Source organism: Suricata suricatta, chromosome 1, assembly GCF_006229205.1.
Source record: "Suricata suricatta isolate VVHF042 chromosome 1, meerkat_22Aug2017_6uvM2_HiC, whole genome shotgun sequence".
Classification (NCBI taxonomy): Eukaryota; Metazoa; Chordata; class Mammalia; order Carnivora; family Herpestidae; genus Suricata; species Suricata suricatta.
In genome coordinates, this window is record NC_043700.1 from 75,106,673 (window position 1) to 75,126,540 (window position 19,868).

The window sequence follows — 19,868 nt, forward strand, 5'->3', positions numbered from 1 at the left end:
GAGACTATAGATGCTGGCGAGGGTGTGGAGAGATAGGCACGCTCCTACACTGTTGGTGGCAATGTAAACTGGTGCAGCCACTCTGGAAAACAGTGTGGAGGTTCCTCAAAAAACTATCCATAGAACTCCCTTATGACCCAGCAATAGCATTGCTAGGGATTTACCCAAGAGAGACAGAAATGCTGGAGCACATGTACTCCAATGTTCATAGCAGCAATGTCAATAATAGCCAAAACATGGAAAAAGCCTAAATGTCCATCACCTGATTAGGCATCAAGAAGATGTGGTATATATACACAATGGAGTACTACATGGCAATGAGAAAGAATGAAATATGGCCATTTGTAGGAAAGTGGATGGACCTTGAGGGTGTCATGCTAAGCGAAATAAGTCAGGCAGAGAAGGATAGATACCATATGTTTACACTCATAGGTCTAACAGGAAAACAGGAGAAACCTAATAGAGGACCTGGGGGAGGGGAAGAGGGAAAGAGAGTTGGGGAGAGAGAGGGACACAAAACTTGAGAGACTATTGAATTCTGAAAATGGACCAAGGGTTGAAGGGGAAGGGGGAGGGGAGAAAAGAGGTGGTGGTGATGGTGGAGGGCACTTATGGGGAAGAGCACTGGGTGTTGTATGTAAACCAATTTGACAATAAACTATTTAAAAAAAATAAACTGCTAAAAAGGAATTTTTTTGTGTTTTAATTTCAGCATTACATTTTTTTGCAGTGCATTTATTTTTATTTATTTACTTTAAAAATTTTAATGTTTATTTGTTTTAGAGCGAGGCAGAGCATGAGCAGGGGAGGGGCAGAGAGAGAGGGAGACACAGAATCCGAAGCAGGCTCTACGCTGTGAGCTGTCAGCACAGAGCCCCCTGTGGGGCTCAAATCCAAGAACCACAAGATCATGACGTGAGCAGAAGTCAGACACTTAACCGACTGTGCCCCAGGTGCCCCGCAATACATTTATTTTTAATAGCACTATTAAACATTTTGGTTAAGCCAGTTATTACAGGCTTAAATTTATAACAAGGATACCATTATAATTTTCAACTCTTAATGGAATAAGTATCTTTGTGTTTTATCAATAACAATTTGGTCCCCCAAATTAATTGCAAATGACAAATAACACAATATCTGTAAAAACTTAAATGTTCTTTTAGAAAGTGAGTCTTTTACTTCTATAATGATGGGACTCATCTGACAGAATGACTGCCAGAGTGTGAGACAGACAAAACAGAAACCTCTTCTAAATTGTAGTAAGTCAATTAAATAAGACTTTAAAGACTCTATAGAAGGTGTTATAAAGTTCCTAACTTCATTCTTTATAGGTCCTGCTATGAAAATTAGAAGGCAAAGAAAATACCATCTAGATGGACTGCTTTAGAGAAGTCTTGGCATCCATGTTTGAGGAGAATTCCAGAAAGACTTAGATATACTTGATGGGTTTTTCAGAATCTGATCAAGGGGTGGTTCTGTTGTCACCCTCTTTTTAAAAATTATGAAAGATTCAGGCATTCAAAGAAACATAGAAGAAGAATATAACAATATTATGTATTCATTACTCAGCTCAAGTAATCATGCATTGTAAATATAATTGAATGGTATCTTCTTTTTTCTAATGAGAAATCTACCATTGAAAATATAGGCATGCCTAAAATCTCCTTTTCCAAAGTTCCTTCCATCCAATATGTTCCTTTTCCTTTGTTGCCATAGAGTGCCAAATGGCTATAACTGGCAAAAGGCTCGGGATACAAATTACCTGCACTAAAGATGGCTAATAACCAGCAAATGTGTAGAGCAATTCTCAATAGTAGGGCAAGATTGCTAATGTTTTAATTCACTTTAATTGTTGATATTTTAATTAACAACTGTCCTGGCCACCAACTCTCAAAGCTCCTTGTTTTCTCTTCTTTTTGAGAAAATATTTTCCTAAATCTAAAATGAGTAGAAGGAAAGAACCACATTACCTGTCAACACTGAGAGCGCAGAGGTTGAGGACGGTGATCCCCACTGAGGACTTCTGCAAAAAGGGGAACAGCTTGCAAAGAAATACGCCAAAGTCATTGTGATCAAAAGGCCAGCGCCCAGCCAGCAGCTGAAAAAAGGAGACACCACGGTAAGAAATGACAGAGCTGTAATGGACACTTACATATCTAATGATCTTCCAAACTTCTAAATTTCATTTTCCATTATGCTTTCCAGTTAGCATGGCAGCAATAGAGTATTATTATCATTTAAAAAATATTTTAAAGCCTTAGCATTTTTTAATCTGGAAAAATGTTGAGAATGATAAAAATAATGATAAAAGAGATGAACCTTTGATCTTATGTGGAGCTGTCATGCCACCTACTTTTCAAAGAGTAGCAAAAGGTTCGGGTTTGGGAGACAGCTTGAGTGAGAAGCAGGCAGCCATCTCTTACCTATTTTTTATCAAACCGTGAGTAAAGCTAGTTTTCACATAGCAGCGCTGGAAGATTATGTTATCTCCTGACAAGCAGCAAAGGCTCTGAATGCGAGGATATGGAGAGTCCTGGGAGAAGGAAGTGGTTTGGGGAGGCACTGACTACAGCTGGTTAACACCCGACAGCCATTTTGAACTTAGCTCCCCTCTGTGCTCACAGGGCTGATTCTGCTTCACTAGGTGTGTCACAGTGGCCTTTCTTTTTTAGGCTTACACTTCCCTTTATCATACAGAGAGAGGTGGTTACTGGGATCTGTTTGTAGCATCTGCAGGAAAATCTATTCTTTCATGTTTGACCATTTAAAACGTTTTTTGGAAGGAAAGTTTGGATACCATCTTGTGGCTGCAGTAAATAGCAAGAACATAAAGTCCCATGGGAATTGCCGATATTTATCTAATTTCATGGTCAATGTGGTCATTAACATGATACTTATTTTGAGAATTTAGTAATATAGGGCTCTTTAAAATCTTATTTTAGAGCACTAACCTGAGGGAGAGAGAGAATCTCAAGCAGGCTCCAGGCTCAGCTCAGAGCCAGACACAGGGGTTGATCTCATGACCTGAGTTGAAATCAGCAGTTGGACACTCAACCAACTGAGCCACCCAGGCACCCTAAAATCCTATTTTTATAGCTAAGGCCTTGTATGACTTATTCCAGAAATTCTCTCTTAAACACTTAAAACACGTTTCCTTTTCTTTTGAATGATTTGCTGAAAGGACTTATTCCTCAATCCAATTCTGCCTCTTATCCCTTTTTCCTTGCATTCTCTTATTTAAAAATTTTTTTTAAACATTTATTTATTTTTGAGAGACAGAGAGAGACATGTCATGAGCAGGGGAGGGCAGAGAGAGAGGGACACACAGAATTGGAAGCAGGCTCCGGGCTCTGAACTGCTGTCAGCACACAGCCTGATGCGGGGCTCAAACCCAAGAACTGTGCGATTATGACCTGAGCTGAAGTCAGACGCTTAACCGACTGAGCCATCCAGGCACCCCATCTTTTTCCTTGTATTCTGATCAGCCTTGGTGGGTGTCTTCTCAGAATTTCCACATAGACTTTTGTCCAAGGACAATTGGTGGTCTCTTCACGGAAACACTATCCTAAACTCTGACAGTTTTCATGAAGCTAACATATATTATACCATTGCTGATTGCTGGTTGTTAATGCTTGATGCAAGATACAAAACACTATTTCTTAAAAAAAATTTTTTTTTTACTTTATTTGTTTTTAAGAGAGAGACAGAGTGTGAGCAGGGGAGGGGCAGAGAGAGAGGGAGACACAGAATCCAAAGCAGGCTCCAGGATCCAAGCTGTCAGCACAGAGCCCGACGTGGGGCTGAAATTCATGAACCATGAGATCATGACCTGAGCTGAAGTTGGATGCTTAACTGACGAGACACCCAGGTGCCCCCAAAACAGTATTTCTGAGATGAATCTTCCCCTATGAAGAAAAGAAAACCTGAAAACTACTTTTTATAGAGGGTTTAGTACTTTGTCCTATAAGTGTAATTCTCTACTGAAGCATTACAGAGATGTAAATAAAATGTGCAGGGATTGTTATAGGATATGATTTGGAATAATTTAGCTGTTATGGATGGTTCATTTCAGAAACAGAGGATCCTGAAGTCCACATGGGTGGATTTCCCAAATCACACATCCAATAATCAGAGAAAAGGATGTTTCTTGCTTAGCACATGGGAGACTCTGAGGTCCTGTGAGGGAATAAATGAGAAGTGCTAAGAAAAATGATACAGAAAAATACACAACTGAGCATGTATTTCTTCAGGCCCTTGAGTTTTTTCCTTTTTCATGCTTGCCAGATGGGGTTAGATATAGAGGAAGGACTGGAGGGAAAGATAGAATTGGTGGGCACCAAAAAGATCATAGAATTGTCTTTCTTTGACATAGGAGATATTTTGTTATATATGTTGTTTTTTTTTCTTTTCTCCAGGAGTGAGCATTGATTCTTCTTGGAAATTAAAGACAAAGGGAAATGAAAGAAATCATTGGAGGAAATTTCAGGCAATCACAGGGAGACTTCTATAACCTGTATCCTCTTTATTCTGAAAGAATGTGTGGAAAGTAACTGTCCTAATGTAGCCAGTGAAAATTAGGCCACAGCCTATGGCAACTTCTTCCCTTTCTGATTAAAGGTGGCTTCCTCAAAGAGGCCCCCATTAACTACCCAATCTCAAATACATCCTGCTTATTAAATCTCTTTCTTCACGGAACCAATGTGGGGGTAATTTCACGTTCCAAGTCTCAGCTCACCCTGTTTTAGCAATAAAGCATATACAAAAGGAAGAGGGAATCAAAGAGGCATAGAGTGTAGCTCACCTATTTTTCTCTTATTTAGAAGAGATATTTTGGAACTTCTGAAAGACTACTGGGAATGCATCCTTTCTGTTACTTACTGGCATTTAAATCAAAAACACAAGATTTAAAATGGTAAAAATTAAGCTGTATAAAAACATGTAATGAAAAGCAAGCCTCCCTTATGTCAAGGCTCCTAAAATCCCTGCCCAAAGCCAACCATTGTTAATTGTTAAGTGTGTTTTCTTCCAGAAAACTTCCTATGTACATAAAAGCATATGTCTTTTAAAAAAGTGGGAACATATGGAAATAATACCTTTTAACAGTCTTTTATGATTTTTTTTTGCCTTGAGTGCATTTCTTGTAAGCAGTTCTATTGTCTAATTAAAAGGTCAGGTTTTTAAAGCATATCCATGAAAGAATTTAGACTAGGATAGGAAAAGATAGGCAACTGTATAAGATAAATCCAGACCACACCAAAAGAACTAGTTGCTTTCATCAATGTTAACAAGCTACTATCAGTTCAATGAAGGAAAAACCAAACTAGTCTGACAAATGGACAAGGTGGATTGGTTCAAAGGGTTAACCAGGCACCCTGGGGCAGACATAGCTTATTTTTGCCATACAAAGGCCTATGCTATTATGTAACCCTCGTATTTATAACTTACAAGGTCATCACACAGGTCCTAGCACATAGTAGGTATTGAATGAATTAGTAATCCCAACTTACTGAGGCCAATACTTTCATATTTTGAAATTAGTACCAATTTTGCCCTGAAAACACATCCATCTTATAATTTACTTTCTATTTAAAAGTTGCCTATCAGTATCCCAGAGTAGTATTTCCATTGCTCACCTTGAAAGAAACCACACACCTGTCAATGAGTCGTTTGAGGAAGTGGGAGAATACTGTTCTATTTAAGACTTCGGGTTAAACAGGAGCTGCCAGAAACTCTGTGCTGGAGACCTCTCAGTGTGGGCTGTAATGAGCCTATCCAGCCCGAGAAGAGCCACCGAGCAGACACTTGAACATGATGTGCACCCCGTGGTCTAATCACATTCTCAAGAGGATAGAGAGGAGCACCATAGGACAATCACTGAAGGAGAAGAGGGCAACCTGCTGAAGGTGGATTTTACTGAAGGATACTTCCCTTGATTCGAGCCCAGGGGATTTTTCTACAGTTGAAATATATGTTGTTAAAGTCCCTGATCATCCTCTGAAGACCAAAGAACCTTGAAATGGCAGAAATGAGTGTATACATTGAGAATATCAATGTATATGTATGTATGTGTGTGTGTGGTTGATTTGGATTATGTTAAAATCAATATAAAATTGACAGGCTGCATTTTTTAACCTGTCAAAACCAGATTTACCTAAGGGCTTGTACCACAAGGTATGCTCATAAGCATCCTGTTTTTAGAATGACTAGATCCAAAAGCAGGATCACTGTCCCCCACTCTATTTTTTAAAGTTTATTTTACTTTATCTATATATATATATATTAACCAACTGAGCCACTCAGGTGCCCCCCCCCCTCTATTTAGTATAAAGCAATGTCTACTTGGTTGGGATGTTTTAGTTATGTGCAATGTACCTGTTTATGTCAGTTTACAGGAACATTACAACCAGAAAGTTAGCAAAAATGTAAGAAGCCCATTGGTTGACGTGAACTTTATGCCCTAAAGCTCCTGTGCTTTACTTACAGGCAAACTGCTAGAGTCTTCACTGCAGGTTGATTTATTCTTTCTTTATGCTCAGTGCTATCAAGTTTAGCCTTTATTGTTCCTTAGTCTACTGCACATCCAGAGCTCCTCAGTACTGGGAACTCTCCAGAGTAATAGTTTTCAGCCTTGCCTGTACATTAGAATGATTTAGGGAGCTTTTAAGAATCCCAGTACTTAGGCCATGCCACTAGACTAGTACTTCTCATCTCGAGGCAATTTGGTTCCCCAGAGAACATTTGGCAATGTCTGGAGATATTTTTGGTAATTACAATTGGGTTGGAAATCGGAGGCTACTAACATCTAGCTGGCAGAGAATAGGCCTCCCCAGTGAATAATAATCCGGTATAAAATGCCTATAGTGCTGAGGTTGAACACCATAGTATAGACCAATAATCTTTGGGGTTGGGACACAAGCCTCAGTAGTTTTTAAAGCTCCTAGGTGAGGAGATTCCAATGTACAGCCAAGTTTGAGAATCAATGCTTAGTGTAGTGGTTCTCAGGTTTTCAAAGCATCAGAATCACCTGGAGGGCTAATTAAACCAGGCTGGTGGGCTCCATTCCCAGAGTTTCTGATTCAGCAGGTCAGAGGTGAGGCCTGAGAATTTGCATTTCTTTTTTATTATTTTATTTCTTTTATTGAAGTATGGTTGATCCATAGCATTTGCATCTCTCATGAGTTCCCAGGTGATCCTGATGGTGCTGTTCCGTCAAGCACACTTGGAGACCCACTGCTCTAGAAGCACCATAATCCACAAAAAAATGACAGCTGACAGCCAGATAAGGGAGGAGCAGAAATGGTATATCACAGAGACATATGAAATTTAAAAAACCATAGTAGTTTAGGGCCAGCATCCCACTACCCATTCCCCCAGTCATCCCTAAAGTTATCAGTACATAAAAGTACAGTTCAGTACCAGGTGGCCCTGATGTACTGATATTGTAGCCTGATGTTTCAGGCCCCATCAGCTTGGTGCTACAGAATAAGACTGTTTTTTCCCTAAATTCAACTTAGGTTGTGAACTTGTAAGACTTAGGTTCAAGTCCGAGATCTACCTGTTACTGTGTGACCTTGAGTTAACTCCTGTCAGTCTCATTTCTGTATTTGTTAAATGTGGTTCTCATTCCTCCAACAGCGGTATGATGACCATCTCGGAGGCTCAATCAGAACAATACGTATGAAAGAATTCTGCAAGCTGAATCTGCACCACACAAACATTTGAACTGCTATAATTTGTAATCATAAACAGAAATGTACCATTTATTCACAACCTAATGAAAACAAGGATAATAGAAATGAATTTACCCCTCTTATCTATTCCAGATGTTATCTCCTGCCACTTAATGCTATTACTTGGACATTAATTTTGTTATTGTCATGGCATCTTAATAACGGGATAAATAAAACCAGTGGCACATTGTTCTGTGTGCTAATTTTCCTTCCAGCCCATCTGGTGGGGCTGAGGGATTCTCTTCCTCCCTTCACACCACTCCACCCATTCTGGACATGAATGAGGGAATTATGAGCACAGTCTATAGTAGCTGAAAATCTCATATTAAATGTTCTCTTATGCTCAATATGAATTACTGTAGTGGCACTTGGAATTGAACACAATAGACTAGGTACCATGTTCAAAAAGTGGAGTCCTAAGGTTTTCTTTCTTGCTGGGGGAGGGGCTGGGATGTAGAAGTTGAAGAGTTGAATCTGTAGTGAACAAGAATATCTTCCAATAGCACAGACTGAGTAAATTATAATGCCTCTGATGCCCAGGACAGGCCTTTAATGAAAACATGCTGACTGTTGCAAATCTCACATCGGATGCAATAAAATAAATCACTGTGCGTGACTGAGCATGGGGTTTGCTTTTCCTTTATGTTTTAATTGCTTCAGGGTTGAGGCAGCATTTTCATATAGATAAATGTAGTAAAATCCACGACTTCTGCTCTGTCCATACACATTTTCCTTTGACAGGCTCCTCTTGCTTCTTGACCAGCCCCAAATTTGACGTGTATGACAAATGCAGAGCAGAGCAGCAACTCCATAAATGTTTTCAGTTCTGGTGCTGGGTGCCCTCAGTGACCTAGGGGGATGGAGAAGCACTTCTTCTAATTAAAGCAAGTAACTTGGCACAGCTCTCCTTGGACTTCAGGCTCTGCTATGTTCCTGTGTGATGCTGACATGTTGATTAACTTCACTGCTCCTCAGTTCCTTCCTCTGGACAATGAAGACAGTGATGGCAGCTACCTCAGGGGATGACTGTGGGCAACAGAAGTGATGATCCATACAGAGGGATTAGCAGAAGTAAGTATCTGGAAATGTGAGCTATTTGTACAGCCTGTCATTATTGGTCTCTATGTTGTGTCCTGTTTTTCCATGAGAATGTGAAGAAGGGTCATCCCGATCACCAGATGTAGAGTGCTGGAAGACAACACAAGCTCAAAAGACCTTGTTCCAAGGAAATTACTGCCTGGAAGATGAAGAGACATCAACAGTTCCTAAAGAAGCTGTAAGAAATATTCTGTGGGAGCTCAACAGAAGGGGATGGTGGTATGGCACCCTGGCAGAGAAAACAGGCTCAGGAACCCGAGATGTCCCCTGGTGTAAAGTAGGCAAGTTAACTGTGGCCTCAGAGAAGACTGGACATAAAAAGAGAATCTGTGCCATCGGGTGGATGTGGATATGAAATAAATTAATTCTGCAAAGCGCTTAGAACAGAGCCTAGCTTGTCACAGATCATAAGTGTTAGTTTTTGTGAGAGACTGTTCCCACTATTCTGTACATCCATGGGAAACACGGGATTGCTGTGACTCCTCGCTGTCTGTTTCTTGCACTCTTGAATATTCAGTGTTTCCGTTTTGCCAACGTCATGATTTTTCAGAATCTGAAATACATGGCTGTTAACAACAACCAGGTGGAGGGGAGGAGAGGAAAAATACTCTTTGAAACCAGAGTTCCAAAATCATGAAGGTTTCTTCTTTAGAATAAAGATAGTTCGCCCAAGACATGGGCCTATTCTCCTCAACAGGCTTAGTCACCTGCACGCTGGGGATGAAAAGAAAGGTCTCTTTTGAATAACCCTGTTTGCTATAAGTCTAGATGCAGGGGCCTTGAGATGTCTACTTATTGTGCATGGATGAAACCAAAGGATAATTAGATGGAGAAGAATTAAAGTTCTTTAAAGCAGGAACATTAGAAGGACTCAACATCAGAATGACACAGGTTAGTGCCAAATATATGTACAATACTTTAAGATCTTATTCATAACTGAGAGAAGATTTATATTGGAAAATGATCCTTAGCTTTTCCTGACCAGAGAAAAGATGTCACACATGTGTCATCAGTGGGTACGTACATTTTCTTGTAACAAAGTGCAAGCATAGTTAATTATAGTCCATAAGTGCTCTGACCTGGACACACAACAAGGTGCAAAACCTAATGAAAACATTTTATTGTTTCTTTTAATCAGCAGTCTCTATGGAAGTACATGCCAGTCCTTGTTTAAAAGAAACCTGCAGGTGAAACCAAAGCAGGACAAAACTAAACAAACTGGTAGAGATCTCCTCATACAAATTCAGGGAGGAGCTCCAAAAGACTTATCAAGAATTGGTGATAAGTAGGAAAAAGGGAAAACCAATAGAATATTTGAAGGCATGCAGCTTATTTAATGGCTTCATGTATAAAACCTTAAGAACTGGAGTTAATTCTTCATTGTAAAGTATGACAGGTGGTCATAAGAAATTTTCCCATGTGTAGACAGAAATAATGACCCATCCAAGATATGGTATACAATGTCAAGAAATGGTATTTAATGTGTCTCTGGGGGGAGAAAAAAGAATATGGTGATGCTGAAGCTGACATATTATAATACAAAAGGTTCAGGTGATTGTAAATATTTAATAACAGAAATTCATAGACAATAAAACTTCAAGATTTCCAGTAGCTGACACATAAAGTGAAAGAGGAAGACATCCCTAAGATGTCTGAATTACCAGTCATGTAATGATGCTTCACATAAGAATGACATGCATTTGAACGATTTACCATTATGGTTTTAGAAGCCTGGCTGTCTTCTGGGAAGTGCTACATGTGGCATAGAGAGTATTAAAACTGGAAAAGTTCTACTTAATGGGAAGAGAGAAGAAGGGAGCATCCTAAAGAGGAAGTTGGAAATCCTGACTTCTAGCTCCAGCCCTGTCAGAAATCTCTGGGCCTTGCTCCCCTCCTCTGCCGAATAATCTAGTTCTGGCGCAACATTTCTTATTTCTAAATACCCTGCCAGCTCAGAAAGTGTGTGATTTTTTTTTCACATTGGAACTCCAGCTATAACTGGTTTCTCCGAAACTATTATCAACTCCATTTATCCTTAATCTTACCTTAATCTTTCCCTTCATTTTACATAATTAATTTCCCCCCAAATTCTTTTATTTTTCCCATCAGTGACCGTTTTTGTCCTTTTTGTCTTTTTTTCCTACCCAAAAGGATTAAGGATGTCAAAACCTGTGGAATCCCATAGATGGAAGCACTGAGTTACTTATTTACCTTGAATGAATCAACAATATTTTATTACTCTCTAGGGAAAAGCTAAAATATACAGTAAGTCTGTCAGTGAGCTATAAGCATACTATTTTAAATATAATCATGACTATATATAAAGTGCAGGAAAAAATAGTAGGCAAGTAGCTATTTTAAGCTTCCAGTCAAGGGTCTGTTATAAATAGTAGTATAAAATTAAGGTTTTTAAAAAAGTTTTGCAAATGAGTTTGATATTATTTTGTCTTATTTATGGTTAGTTGGAAATGATACAATGTTAGGTTGTAGTAGTCAAGGCCAATAGATTATAAGCTAGTTTTGCTTTTAATCTTGATATTGTGTCTCTAGTGTAAGCATTTTGTTTATTTTCAGTGCTACCTAGAACAGAAAACAAATTTGGAGTCTAATGTAATTAGCCTACAGTGACGTCAAGATTCCTTTTCTAGACTTGATTACATAGAGACACTTGTACTTGTCTAAGGAATATTAATCGTCATGAAAACCACCCATTTAACCAAATGTTATTTTTAAAATTTTCTCTTAAGATTTTTAAAATGTAAATCCAAGTTAGTTAACATAAAGTGTAATGATGATTTTAGGAATAGAATTTAGTGATTCATCACTTACATACAAAACCCAGAGCTCATCCCAACAAGGGCCCTCCTTAATCCCCATCGCCCATTTAGCCCATCCCCGCACCCAACACCCAACCAGCAACCCTCAGTTTGTTCTCTGTATTTAAGAGTCTCTTATGGTTTGCTTCCCTTTTTGTTTTAATCTTATTTTTGCTTCCCTTCCCCTATGTTCATCTGTTTTGTTTGTTAAATTTCACATATGAGTGAAATCATATATTTGTCTTTTTCTAAGTTATTTCACTTAGTATAATAAGCTAAGTTCCATCCATGTTGTAAATGGCAAGATTTCATTCTTTTTCATTACTGAGCAGTATTCCTTTGTGTGTGTGTGTGTGTGTGTGTGTGTGTGTGTGTGTGTGTGTATCACTTCCTTGTTATCCAATCATCAGTTGTTGGACATCTGGGCTTTTTCTGTACTTCAGCTATTGTCGATAGTGCTGCTATAAAAATTGGGGTGCATGTGGTGCTTTGAATTAGCATTCCTGTATCCTTTGGATAAATACCTAATAGTGCAATTGCTGTGTTGTAGGGTAGTTGTGTTTAATCAAATGTTATCAAGACAAGTTTGGTAAACAACATTATCTTAGATTTTTAAAGTTCTATCATTTCAGACTTAGAGATTATCTACAATAATGATTCTCTTAAGTGTTGTCTGCAACTCCTGGGTGTCTCTGAGAACCTTTCATGGGGTCTATAAGATCAAGGTAATACTAGAAGATTACTGCCTTTTGCCTTGTTGGTACAAAAGCAATGGTGGGTAAACTTGCTGGTTGCCTTAACACAAATAGAGACAGTGGCACCAAACTGTTTTAAGAATCATTGTAGTTTTCACCATCACACACTAGCAACAAAAAAATTGTTGCTGCAAAAGTAATGATAAGGGGTTCAGCGGGGTCACAGGATACAAGGGCAATATACAAAGACCACTTACATTTCAATATTCCAGCTATGAATAATCCAAAAATCCAAAAATGAAATTAAGAGACAACTTCATTCAAAATAGTGTCAAAATTAGGAATAAATGTTACAAAAGAAGCTTATGACATGTACTGAGAGCTACAAAGTACTAGAGAAATTGAAGATCTAAATGCATGTTTATGGGTTGGAAGGATCAATATTGTTAAGATGGCAATGTTCTCCAAATTCATCTAAAAGGTCAATATAATCCCTATCTAAATTGAAATAAATGAATAAATTTGTCTTAAAATTTATATATAAATGTAAAGAACCTAGAGTAAGTAAAACAATCTTGAAATGGAAGAATAAAGTAGGACTGAAACACCTGTTTAAAAACTTACTATAAACTATAGTAATCAAGACAGGCTGGTACTGGCATAACAACAGACACAGAAATCATCGGAACAGAAAAGAAAGTCCAGAAATAAATTCTTACATTGGTCATCAGTTGAGTTTTGACAAAGGTGCTAAGGCAATTCAATGACTACAGGGCATTCAAAAATCATGTTGGAACAACTGGATATGCCTATGCAAAAAAAAAATGAACTTAAATGCTTGCTTCATATTCTACACAAAAACTGTGATCAAAGATCTAAATGTCAAGAGCTAAAACTATAAAACTGTAGAAGAAAATACTGGACAATATTTTTGGTGATCTTGGCATAGGCAAAGATTTCATACATATGACACCAGAAACATGATCCAAAAAAGAAAAGTTTGATAAACTGTATTTAGTCAAAATTATAAAATTTTGCTCCTCAAAATATACCATTAAAAAATGAAAAGAAAACCGCAGAGCAAGAAAAATGTTTGCAAATCATCTATCTGATGAAGGACTTCTGTTTGAATATATAAAAGACTTCCACAATTAAAAAATATAAAGACAAATAACAGTTAAAAAGTATAAGAGATTTAAATAGGCATTTCACCAAAGTGATATAAAAATAGCTAAGAACATGATGAAAAATACTGAACATCATTAGTCTATTAGGGAAACAGAAATTAAAACCACAGTGAGAGACCACTATGCATCATTAGAATGGTTATAATGAAAAAGACTTATCATAATAAGTGTTGGCAAGCACGTGGAGGAATTGGAACTTTCACATAATGCTGACTGGACTGCAAACTAGCATAATCATTTTTATATTAATATGATCCAGCAATATTATTCATATCCCACATGTTACTCATTTGTATTTAGTTCTACGTAATTCTGTGACGTGTAGGTTTGTGTATCCACCACCAGTCAAGATACAGAACAGGTCCTTCACCACAAGGATCCTTTTTGATGTCCTCTTAGAGCCATATTCCCCACCCCTCCCTTCCCCATTCCTAATCCCTGGTAATCATTTATCTGTCCTCAATCTGTATAACTCTGTCATCTCAAGAATGTTTTCAAAAAGAAATCACATAATATACAATCGTTTGAGATAGTATATTGTTTGGCTGAGTTTTACTCAGCATCCCAAACTGTTCATCCAAATGGTTATATATATCAATAGCTTTTTCCTTTTTAATATTGAGTAGTATTGGATGAAATAGATGTACCATAGTTTAACCACTCACCCACTGTAGAACATCTGAGTTGTTTCTGCACTCTGGCTATTACAAATAAGCCACTCTGAACATGCACAAGCAGGTTTTTGCAGGAACATAATTTTCATTTCTTTGGAACAAATGCCCAAGAGTGTAACTGCTGGGTCTGACTGCAATTGCATGTTTACTTTTATAACAAACAGCCAAAGTCTTTGCTAGAGTGGTTCTACAATTTTTCATTCTTACCAGCAATGTATGTTTATTTTAGTCATTCTTAAATGTGTGTAGTGATCTCTCACTGTGGTTTCCATTTTGCATTGCCCTAACAGCTGATGATGTTGAACATCTTTTCACGTGTTTATTGGGTCATTTTTATACCCTCTTCAGTAAAATTTCTGTTTGTATCTTTTCCCCATTTTCGATTTGGATTGTTTTTGTTGTTGTTGAGTTTTGAGAGTTATCTATGTATTCTAGATACTAGCCTTTATTGGACTTGGTGATTGCAAATATTTTCTCCTCGTCTGTAGGTTTCTTTTTATCTTCTTAAGAGGGTCCTTGGTAAAGTTACAGTTTTAAGTTTTGATAAGATTCTATTAATTCTCTCTTTTATAGATTGTGCTTTTGATATCAAGTCTAAGAATGCTTTGCCTAGTCCTAGATCCCAAAGATTTTCTTCCTTTTTTGTCCCTAAAATTTCATACTATCACATTTTCATTTAAGTTCATAGTTTTTAAAAAATTACTCTTTTTTAAACTTTATTTATTTTGAGAGAGAGAGAGAGATCACAAGCAGAGGAGGGGCAGAAAGAGAGGGAGACAGAAAATCCCAGGCAGGCTCCATGCTGTCAGCACAGAGCCTGATGTAGGCCTTGAACTCACAAACTGTGAGATGACGACCTGAGCTGAAATCAAGATTCGCATGCATGGGGCACCTGGGTGGCTCAGTTGGTTAAGCGTCCGGCTTTGGCTCAGGTCATGATCTCATGGTTCGTAGGTTCGAGCCCCCTGGCGGGCTCTGTGCTAACACCTAGCTCAGAGCCTGAAGCCTGTTTCAGATTCTGTGTCTCCCTCTCTTTCTGACCCTCCCCTGCTCGTGCTGTCTCTCAAAAATCAATAAAAAACAGAAAAAAAAAGATTCACATGCTTATCCAATTAATCTATCCAGGTAACTCCCACAAATTGTTCTTAATTGTGGTAAAATTAGACATAACATGAAATTTTTTAAATTAACCATTAGTCATGAATCATGGATATCTTTAGCAGAGAAGAGATAGTTTGAACAGAATGAGGGGATGCAGTAAGGATCAAGGAACCCAAAAAGCGATTGAATGATAAACATTAAGCCATAAGGCACTTACTTTTCTCACTCATTCATTTATTCAAAATTCCTGGATGAGAACTAACATTTTATTAGACGTCTTCAACTCTGTACCAGCTTTCTCTTCTGGACCATTTCCACAAACTTAAATGTTTACCATTTCATGAAAATTAGAGTTACTGCAAACAAGTAAAAAGTTTCAAAACCCCAGGAGAGATGGACTCTGGTCTATCAGCTGAGAGGCTACTTTTATTATATCAACCTGAACACAAGACCAGTTTGAATTAGTATCTCGGTAAGATCGTAAGTAGCTCAGTGTTCTGGTTCACAGTCAGAACTAAAGGTGTTGAGTGCTCACATTCTGAGAGTCTATGCTCCCTGCTTCTCTCCCTCCCTCCTTCCACCTCTCCCTCCCTTCCTAAATGTATATGAACTGTCTTCTGTGTACCTGATGAATTACATAGTGTTAAGACTTGAGTCCCAGGGATGAGTCCATCACTGAACTCTGTCTTCTTTCCTCCATCTCTTGTAGCACCTTCTTCTTTCCCCCAACAATTGAGAAGGGACAATATATAGAGAGAATGTCTGTACTGCAAAATTACACGTACACACACACACACACACACACACACACACACAGTGTATAAAAAAAGGAAAACAGAGTACTTCTTATCCTTTCTTCACTTTCCCTTTGTCTATGATATGGCTCTTCAGTCCATTATCAAAGAAAAATTCCTTGAATTTTATAGAACAGAGATAGAAACATTCATTTATTTTAAATTATGACCATGTAATTTAATTGGCCTATCAAGTAAATATATAGTGATTTTCTGATCAAATCATTTCAACTTATGTAAAGTTTTTGACTCTAAAATCTTTAGGAAGTACCTCTTTTTTTTTTTTTTGCATTAAATTTCCCAAAAATAAATGCAAAAGTCTTTACTTATTTTTCCTAACTGAAACATAAATGGTTGCCTGAAGATCTGGTCACTTAGTTTAGTGCTGCTCTTAATTGCTTGAAAGACAATAAGTGAACATCTCTAAGAGCATGATGAAGAATTTAAAACTTCTTCAATTTTGATGAGAAATGCATGATTTACCCAATAGGTTTCCTGGTTACCTGGTCACCAAGCCCCTCAGTGAGGCCAGAGTTCTGATGTGCGAGAACTAAATAGAGGAGAGGAAGGGATGATAACAGCCCTGGCCTGTTCTTCTTTTTAAATGATTTTAATGATTTATTATTTATTTTATTTTAGAGAGAGAGAGAGAGAGAGAGAGAGAGAGTGCGAGCAGGGGAGTGGTGGAGAGAGAAAAAGAGAGAGAGAATCTTAAGCAGGCTCTATGCTCAGCACGAAGCCCACCACAGGGTTCCACCCCAAGACCCTGGGATCATGACCTGAGCCAAAATCAAGAGTCAGACGCTCAACCAACTAAGCCACCCAGGCACCTCGAATATTCTTCTAATTGATGTTAGTAGTCACCTCAGGAGCAAGCCTACTATGTGTCATTGTGCCTAATGGGACTCCATCAGATTGGGACCCTTCATTATTATTTCATACAAAAATAATGACTTGAGAGATCAAGTGATTTATTTAAGATCAGTCACAAACCATTTTTTAGAAAAAAACATTTTAATTTCTTGGGATTATGTCCATTTACTTTTTTGGAGGTGGGAGACATAAGTCATTTAAAAATATCAAAGGTTATGAAGACATATTAATATTTCTGAAGTTCAGGTTTTGAGCTTTGACCTGCTATGGAACAAAATGGAGAAGAATGAGTGGCAGGGATGAAAGGCAGGAACAGGGTAGTTAGTGAGATGCCACAGGGGTTGATATACTTTTCTTGTGGATGGCCAGATAGCAAATATTTTAGGCTTTGCAGACCATATGGTGTCTGTCAAAATGACTTGCTTAAGTAATGGGTATGGCTGTGTTCCAATAAAAGTTCATTTACAAAAATAGGCACTGGGTCGGCTTTGGCTCACAGGTCATAGATCCACTCGTGGGCCGGAGAATCAGGAGAAAGCAGAGGAGGCGAGCTCTCAGTGCCTGCAGATGAGGCTCTGGGATGTGCCTGTTAATGCATACTGTGTCCACATTTACTTCCCTCCTTGGTGGTAGCCCAAGAGCTGGGGGCAACTTAAAGGCCACTCTATAACACCAATGAAAATATTACTGTGAAGTTATTTCCTTGGCACCAAAAGCAGGAAAAATTTCAACAAATCACTTAAGTTTAAATGCATATTCATAAGATTGCAAAATACAGTGCTCACACATTTCACACACTTCCGAATAACTTCTGTCAGAGAATATGGATTATTTGCATTGTAAGACCGTTGTAAGTTGCATTTGAAATCGAGTGAGTGGTTTTGACAAATAAAATTTCTTTTTAAGGATGCTGCAATGCAAATTTTGTGAATGATATTATGAGGGGTTTTATTCTGTCTTCATAAGCTACAACTTGGTAACTTTCTATAGCACCCCCCCTTACCAATAGATTTAATAGTAGTAGCCAGTGATAACTAAACCTCCAAGTTTTTCCTAGCAACTGGCACACCCAACATATGTCACTTAACAAAAGTAACCTCAGAGAGATTGTGTGGGAAATTTCGTCAATTTAACTTAAACTCTCATAACATTTACTGTCTGCTCTCATTGTTCTTTAATTTGTTTCATAGTATGTCTGGACATTTTATTTCATTTTATTTTATTTAAGTTTATTTATTTATTTTGAAAGAGAGAGTGAGAGAGAGAAGAGAGGGAGAGGGAATCCCAAGCAGGCTCTATGCTCTATGCTGTCAGCACAGAGCCCAAGGTGAGGCTTGAACCCACAAACAGTGAGATCATGACCTGAGCCGAGATCAAGAGCTGGACATTTAACTGATGGAGCCAACCAGGCACCTCTGAACATTTAAAAATAAATAACCATTTATTATAGCAGTATTGGAACATGCTGAAAACTAATTTTATCTCTCTTTCTTAAAACTAATTTGGATAATTTTGTTTTAGCTGCAGATACTCCTTTGGGAGAAAAAGAAATGACAGTGTTTCTATTTTAAGGAAAATGTTATTAGTGGTTTCACTTTAAAAACGCTTTTCGTGTGTGTGTGTGTGTGTGTGTGTGTGTGCGTGTGTGTGTGTGTGTGTGTTTGGTGGTCTCAAAAACTTCAACAAAACCCAGAGTATAAGATTACCCTGGCATGTAGGCTAACTTGATTGTATATGTTTGTATTCTTAAACAGAATGTGTGCCACTCAAAGCATTTGTGTTTCCTATAGACAGTAATGTAGGAGTTGATTTAGGGATTATCCATTGTGGAGGCAGATAACAGATTCGTTTGAAAGCCAAAGAAGTATTACAATGAACAAAATTCACACATATGCCACACAGGTCTTTAGAGCATTCAGAAATAGAAAAAAATTCCTCTTTGGGAAATTCTGACTAATTCTTAATAGTGTACCATGCCCCAGTATAGTTCTCCAAAATTACTGATCAAAATTTATATTAAAGATTTATAGGTATATTTAATATGCAAATATTACATATGTTTTATATATATGTAAGTCATATCTGTGTATGTGTGTATATATATTTCAACATATGTATGTACAGAAAGATGAATATGAGAATGTTCATAGAAGTACTAGTCATATTATCTCAAATTTAGAAAGTGTTTATATGTCTACATAGAGTGGATAAATTGAGGCATACTCAGACAAGGAAGTACTATACAGTAATGAGAATGAGGAGCTACAACACAACAACGTGGGTTAGTTTCACAAACATAATGTTGAACAAAGGAAACCATACAGAGAAGAATATATATCATATGATTCTATTTATATAAAATACAAAAATAGGCAAATTCATGCTATAAGAAGCCAGGAAATTGGCTGCCTTGGGATTTGGGGGTAATTCGTGACTGAGGGACTTCTGGGTGCAGGTGATGTTCTGTTTCTTAATCCTGGTTACACAGATTCATGGAACTGACACTTATGTACATTTTCCTGGATGTATATTATACTTCAATAAAAATTTTAAAAAGTTTACACTGTATTATGGCTCTTAAATGATGTAACATTCCCCTAATTTTCACATGTTTATTTTCTATCAGAAAATCAAATTTGGGGAAACAATGTATTTGCAGAAAAACAGCATTTATGACATAAATGACATTATTTTAAAGTAGAATTTTAGAGTGTTCAGGACATTTTTGTTTTATGAAACTAAGTTAAAAATTCACAGCAGCGATGGTCCGTCCTTCCTTCTTCCCTCTTTCTTTCCTTCCTTCTTTCTTTCTTTCTCTTTCTCTTTCTTTTCTTTCTCTTTCTTTCCTTCTTTCTTTCTTTCTTTCTTTCTTTCTTTCTTTCTTTCTTTCTTTCTTT

General features: G+C 37.6%; 1 protein-coding gene across 2 annotated transcripts in view; it reads right to left on the reverse strand.

Annotated features, from left to right (window-relative positions):
- EDNRA (endothelin receptor type A) overlaps nt 1-19,868 on the reverse strand; it is a 63,120-nt gene that overhangs the window by 26,078 nt on the left and 17,174 nt on the right. For both annotated transcript variants that reach the window (XM_029940392.1, XM_029940396.1), the window contains one exon: nt 1,974-2,101. In XM_029940392.1, the coding sequence (XP_029796252.1) occupies nt 1,974-2,101 (128 nt within the window). The remainder of the gene's footprint in view (nt 1-1,973; nt 2,102-19,868) is intronic.